The sequence below is a fragment of the Cicer arietinum genome, chromosome 6 (genome assembly GCF_000331145.2).
Source record: "Cicer arietinum cultivar CDC Frontier isolate Library 1 chromosome 6, Cicar.CDCFrontier_v2.0, whole genome shotgun sequence".
NCBI lineage: Eukaryota > Viridiplantae > Streptophyta > Magnoliopsida > Fabales > Fabaceae > Cicer > Cicer arietinum.
In genome coordinates this window covers 26184330-26191363 of record NC_021165.2, presented here as the reverse complement: position 1 = coordinate 26191363, position 7034 = coordinate 26184330, and the positions used below count along the sequence as shown (strand labels likewise).

Sequence of the window (7034 nt, the reverse complement as noted above, 5' to 3'; positions counted from 1 at the left end):
GCCAAGGCATCAGCCAGTTGGTTTTCTTCTCGAGGAATATGGTGAAAAGTGATATGCTCGAAATTTTCTACCAATTCTTTGATATGTGTATGATACGGAATCAATTTGGAATCTCGAGTTTCCCACTCTCCTTTTGTTTGATGGATAACCAAAGATGAGTCTCCATATACCTCAATAACTTTTATCTTTGACTCAATAGCTACTTTAATGCCCATTACACATGCTTCATACTCTGCAATATTGTTTCTGCAATCAAAACACAATCTAGCCGTAAATGGAGTGAACTGGTTCTCCGGAGAAATCAAAATTGCCCCAATTCCATGACCTAACGCATTAGAAACACCATCAAACACCAGCATCCATTTTTCTTTATCAGGTGATTCATTCTATTTAAATAAAGTCATGATGCCTTCATCGGGGAATTCACACTGCATTGATTGAAAATCTTCTACAGGTTGTTGGGCCAAATACTCTGCTAGGGTACTTCCTTTTATAGCTTTTTGTGTAACGTATACCAAATCGTATTCTGATAACAACATCTGCCAACGGACAATCCTTCCAGTAAGAGCAGGTTTCTCAAAGATGTACTTAATTGGGTCCATTTTAGACACCAACCAAGTTGTATGACATAACATGTATTGCCTTAACCGACGAGCAGCCCATGCTAATGCGCAACATGTTCGTTCAAGTAGTGAATACCTCGTTTCACAGCTGGTGAACTTTTTGCTCAAATAATAAATAGCATGTTCTTTCTTACCAGATTCATCATGCTGCCCCAATACACAACCCATTGAATCGTCAAGTACTGTCAGATACATAATAAGAGGTTTCACTCTCCTTTCGTCTGATGGATGACCAACAATGAGTCTCCATATACCTCAAGAAATTTTACATTTGATTCAATAGATGCTTTAATGCCCATAAGACATGCTTCATATTCTGCAATATTGTTTGTGCAATCAAAACACAATCTAGCCGTAAATGGAGTGAACTGGTTCTCTGGATAAATCAAAATGGCTCCAATTCCATGCCCTAATGCATTAGAGGCACCATCAAACACCAACCTCCATTTTTCTTTATCAGATGATTCAATCTCTTCAACTAAAGTCATTATGTCTTCATCGGGGAATTCACACTGCATTGATTGATAATCTTCTACCGGTTGTTGAGCTAAGTACTCTGCTAGTGCGCTTCCTTTGATAGATTTTTGTGTAACATGCCAAATCGTATTCTGATAACAACATCTGCCAACGGGCGATCCTTCCAGTAAGAGCAGGTTTCTCAAAGATGTACTTAATTGGGTCCATTTTAGACACCAACCAAGTTGTATGACATAACATGTATTGCCTTAACCGACGAGCAGCCCATGCTAATGCGCAACATGTTCGTTCAAGCAGTGAATACCTTGTTTCACAGCTGGTGAACTTTTTGCTCAAATAATAAATAGCATGTTCTTTCTTACCAGATTCGTCATGCTGCCCCAATACACAACCCATTGAATCGTCAAGTACTGTCAGATACATAATAAGAGGTTTCCCAAGAATAGAAGGCACTAAGATTGGAGGTTTTGACAAGTACTGTTTAATCTTTTCGAAAGCTTTTTGACAATTATCATTTCATTCAACCTTTTGGTCTTTGTGCAACAACTTGAAAATTGGCTCGCATGTAGCGGTGAGATGCGATATGAACCTGGCAATGTAATTCAATCTGCCAAAAAAGCCACGGACTTCCTTTTCCGTGCGTGGAACGGGTATTTCTTGTATTGCTCTTACTTTATTTGGATTCACTTCTATCCCTTTTTTACTAACGATAAACCCAAGTAACTTGCCTGATCTTACACCAAAAGTGCATTTAGCAGGGTTTAAACGGAGTCTGAACTTCCTTAGTCGCACAAACAAATTTTGAAGGTTAATAACATGTTCTTCTTCGGTCCGAGATTTTGCAATCATATCATCCACGTAAACCTCTATTTCCTTATGCATCATGTCATGAAACAAAGTTACCATTGCTCTTTGATAGGTTGCCCCAGCATTCTTCAATCCAAATGGCATCACTTTATAACAGAAAGTCCCCCATTGTGTGATGAATGTAGTTTTCTCCATATCTTCGGGAGCCATCTTGATTTGATTATACCCTGAGAAACCATCCATGAAGGAGAAAAGAGAATATTGAGCAGTGCTATCTACTAGGACATCAATGTGAGGCAAAGGAAAATCATCTTTTGGACTAGCTTTATTTAAATCCCGATAATCAACACACATTCGAACTTTTCCATCTTTCTTTGGAACTGGAACAACGTTAGCAACCCATTGAGGATATTTTGCCACAGCTAAGAAACCAACATCAAATTGTTTCTCGACTTCTTCTTTAATTTTAAGTGACATATCAGGCCTCATCCTCCTCAATTTTTGTTTAATTGGAGCACATTCAAGCTTGAGTGGTAGCTTGTGTTCAACTATGTTAGTATCTAGCCCAGGCATATCCTGATATGACCATGCAAAGACATCCACATAATCAAATAAAAGTTTAACCAGCATTTCTCGTTCACTTTCTTTCATAGATATGCCAATTTTAACTTCTTTCTTATCATGTTCAGTCCCTAAATTGATCACCTCAAAAGGTTCTTGATAAGGTTGGATTATCTTAGCTTCCTGTTCAATTAACCTTTCTAGTTCTGAGGGAGGCTCGCAATCGTCTTCACAATCCTCATTAGCGTGATTAATTGGGTGTTCAAAATTACAAGGAAATGTTCTAGCGCTGCTATTTTTAACATATTCATTTTTGACTCTGCATGGTTTAAATTTAAGAAGAAAAAGGAAAAAAAGAAAATATGAATAAAGATTGAAAAAAAAACAAAAAGAAAAACAGTTGGAGAATTCAAAAATGCGTTTATTGATAATAAGTAGGAAGTTGAAATACATGCGCCCTAATTATTTATCCTTATAGCCTTGGGCAGAGCAAAAGGAGTTAAAATACATAATTACTTTGAACATGAATTAACAAACACGGGAAACTCGATGATCTTCCAATTATTGAGATTGGTGTTTGGAGAACAAGGGTACACCAATTTGAGGGTATCATCATCAACACGGTCCTCTTCTACAACAGCCAGTTGATCAATATATATTATTCCAGCACTTTGAAATGTTTGACGAATGTCACAAATATGGATCTTTTGTGAATTTGGTACCCAGTTTTCCCAACGAGCTAGCTTGCTTTCTCGTTTTTCTTTCACATCGTTCTCTTGATCAGATTTGGTAGGTATATATCCCAACCCGTACTTATCCTTCTTTTCTGGTATTTCTATCAATTTCCCGAATTTATCAAAAGTTCCTCCTTCCAATATGGATTTTGTAAACTTCAATGATGTGGTAGATAATTTTGGTTCTTTTAAACGAAATCCTTCACCCATGAAGACAACATTGGCGATTTCTAATGCTTGGAAGGAAGTTTCAATGGCTTCCTCTGCTTCTTCAATGTATCCCGTAGAAGATAGATGACTCACTATCATATCTTCTTCCCCAAATATTATCACCAGCTTATTGTTCACTATAAACTTTAGCTTTTGATGGAGAGTGGATGTTACTGCTCCAGCAGCGTGAATCCACGATCTCCCTAAAAGGCAACTATACGCCGGTTTAATATCCATAACTTGGAAAGTTATTCCAAAGTTGTGGGGTCCGATTTGAATCGGCAGGTCAATCAAGGAAGTCTCAATGGCTTCCTCTGCTTCTTCAATGTATCCCGTAGAAGATAGATGACTCACTATCATATCTTCTTCCCCAAATATTATCACCAGCTTATTGTTCACTATAAACTTTAGCTTTTGATGGAGAGTGGATGTTACTGCTCCAGCAACGTGAATCCACGGTCTCCCTAAAAGACAACTATACGCCGGTTTAATATCCATAACTTGGAAAGTTATTCCAAAGTTGTGGGGTCCGATTTGAATCGGCAGGTCAATCTCACCAACAACTTGTCTTCTGGATCCATCAAACGCTTTCACCACCATAGCGCTCGGCTTCAAACAAGCCCCATCAAAAAAAAGTTTTGAAAGTGTCGATTTCGGCATGACATTTAACAATGAACCGTTATCAACTAGCACCCGTGCAAGAATATGATCATGACACCTCACAGAGATATGTAGTGCTTTATTATGCTCCATCCCCTCAGCTGGTAATTCAACATCGCTAAAACTCAAACTGCTACTGGCGGTGATATTACTGACAACCCCATCAAATTGGTCGACAGTGATATCATGAGTAACATGAGCCTCATTTAAAATTTTCATCAGTGCCCTTCTGTGCGCTTCAGAGTTTAATAACAAAGAAAGAATAAATATCTTGGAAGGGGTTTGATTTAATTGATCTACCACCTTATACTCACTTTGCTTTATAAACTTCAAAAATTCATTAGCTTCTTCTGTAGGCACCGTCTTTTTGCAAATTTCTGGTCCTTTTATCGCATGATACACAACCTCTTTCCCCTTTTCTTCATGACCTTCCTTTTTCCTGAGATGTTCAGGAGTGTATACTCGACCACTACGGGTTATCCCACCAATCCCTGAAATATTGGTGACATCAGTACCTTGATGTTTAGAGCTATCGCCTGATTGGTGGTTGACTAAATGGGATGTGACTTCATAACTCCATGGTACCGCCTTGTTATTTTCATAAGGAAAAGAGGTTGGTGCTTGGACAATAATTAAATTTTTCCCACTATGAGTTGGCTTAGGATTCTTTTTCTATAGAGGATTTCCAATGGTCTTGGAAAAGATCTATCACTTTCCATGCATGGCTCTATGGTCGATACATAATCATCTTTTGTGTACTGGTCTATCTCTTCTTCAATGAAATTGACAGTGGCATCTCTGTGACCCGGCAAAGGATTATTCCCTACGTTGGGACCGTCTTCCTTGAAGGTAAGCCATTTTGAATTAATCAATTCTTGCACTTTAGTTTTTAAGGCTTGACAATCTTCGACAGAATACCCCACAGCTCCGGCATGGTATTCACATTTGGCGTTTGGATTATACCATTTAGGGAATGGTGGTTCTAGAGGTTTCATTAGCCTCAGGACTACCATTGAATTTTGAAGTAAGTGAGACAACAATTGGTTGTACGTGACGGGAATTGGGTCAAAACGGTTTATTCTTTTTTCTCGATTGGCAGACGGTCTGTAGTGACTTGAGATTGGATTTTGGTTCCATTGACTTTGTTGCACTACAAGAAAATTACCATATACCTACGGTTTTTTTAGTTACGGCCTTTAAAACTGAAGGTATAGGTGTCATATAGCTACGAAAACAATGCCCGTGGGTATAGTCCCACAGAGACACATATAAACTTTCTCATTTATTTCCTATCTAATAAAAATAATATGAAACACTCTTTTCTCTCCTTCAAACCTAGCCGTCATCATTGTAGGCCATCTCTGGCCGTCGTTGGAGCTTGTTAGAGATGATGGAGAATCAATAATATGTTGATGCTTTAGCAATGTGTTATCTCATTCTTATGCCTCTATAACTCTTATGTTGTCGCGTTTCGGTTTCCCTCCGCCGTTTTGTGAGCACACCACCGCCATCTTATTTGTTTCTTGCTACTGCTGTTCTTGATCTTCACATTTTGGGTGAGTTCTCCACTCTTGTTTGGATAGATTGTGTAGAAACCCAAAATCTTCAATTTTGAAAACCCTAACATTCATTCTCTCTCTCTCTCTCTCTCTCTCTCTCTCTCCCTCTCTCTCTTTCTTTTTTCTAATATGAGATTTACCTCTTATTGTTATTAAGTAATTTATCTTTAACATTGTTTATCTTGTGTTGGAGTTTTGATTTTAAATTTTTTTGTCTTGTGTTGAATTTTTTTTGACTCACCCTATTCGATTTCAGCCACTTTCAGGTTTTTAGTTTAAGCGCAAAAATTACTCTACTTCAAAATGAGGGATTTAAGTTTCAAAATTACTTAACTTCCATCAATACCCATGTCAAAATGAGGTCTTTTAAATTTCTTTTTCTATGTTAGTTTCAACTTCGTATAAAATATATATTTGAAATATCTGTTTAGTTATATGTAATTTCTGTGCTGTTTTGAATTTTCGCGACTTTGATTGAGAGTTAAGGTTCATTTTAGGGATTTTCTCATTGTTGCGATATTTGTGGTTTAATTGAAATGCTTGCTTAACTTGTGAATAATTGTCACACACGACACAATAAAATCGCTATTTATCTATTCCTGATAATTGCAGGTTGAGCATGTTTGCCGGATGGGTACATAGCTGTTGCAGACACATTACAATCAGCTACTTTCCAAACTAGCTGTCAGACTTGTCTTAACTGCTTTCAGTGACATTTTTAGCACAGTTTAACCATGGTTGAATCGTTGAGACATGAATCAATACTTTTTTGGTCTAGCTTTTAAAGCATTGTTGGGCAGTAAATCTTTGTTATCAGTACCAGATCACAAGTTTTAAAATCTTAGATGTCTTGGATTGCTTAATAAATAATTTAGAGATAACGTGTCAGGAAGTATTTCAATAGAGAAATTGTATAATAGTTTTGGAATGTATAAATTTGTGCATGATAGGATAATTTTTATGGCAATTTAGGATACTTTGATTTGTCTTGTAGAAGATGGGATATATGGCTATTTTGGTTTTTTTGAACACCCCTACCTATTGATGCATGGAAAAATCTCAGCTTTTTGTTTTCCAATTATCAGTGGACTTATTATGGGTCAACCTGCGCAGAGGCCGCCTCGTGGGGTTCGTGCCGTGTGCCCACTTGCTCTTGTTCTCTCACCAACTAGGGAGATATCAATGCAGGTGAGTTAGTTGTGTAATTAAAAACTTCGTATTGTGACATTTGTTTTTATTGGGTGTAGCTTTGCAGTGAAAAATGATTTATTAGAATTGTTGTCATTTGGTTTTAGATACATGAAGAGGCTAAGAAGGTTGCATGCCAGACCGGGGTGAGGGTGGTTGTTGCTTATGGCAGAGCTCCAGTTAACCAGCAGGTTTATGTCCTAGCTTTTATTTTT

At 37.6% G+C, this 7034-nt stretch overlaps 1 protein-coding gene and 1 long non-coding RNA gene across 2 annotated transcripts in view; one reads left to right on the top strand and one right to left on the bottom strand.

Annotated features, from left to right (window-relative positions):
• The window catches only part of LOC101489332 (uncharacterized), a 10365-nt gene that overhangs the window by 724 nt on the left and 2607 nt on the right, over positions 1–7034 (bottom strand). The window contains 5 exon segments of the mRNA XM_073369476.1: positions 3–699; positions 1405–2735; positions 3065–3611; positions 3870–4608; positions 4785–4914. Of these exon segments, the coding sequence (XP_073225577.1) occupies positions 3–699; positions 1405–2735; positions 3065–3611; positions 3870–4608; positions 4785–4914 (3444 nt within the window).
• The window catches only part of LOC101495159 (uncharacterized), a 2485-nt gene continuing 829 nt past the window's right edge, over positions 5379–7034 (top strand). The window contains exons 1-3 of the long non-coding RNA XR_012163520.1: positions 5379–5628; positions 6244–6819; positions 6927–7010. This is a non-coding gene — a long non-coding RNA (uncharacterized lncRNA). The remainder of the gene's footprint in view (positions 5629–6243; positions 6820–6926; positions 7011–7034) is intronic.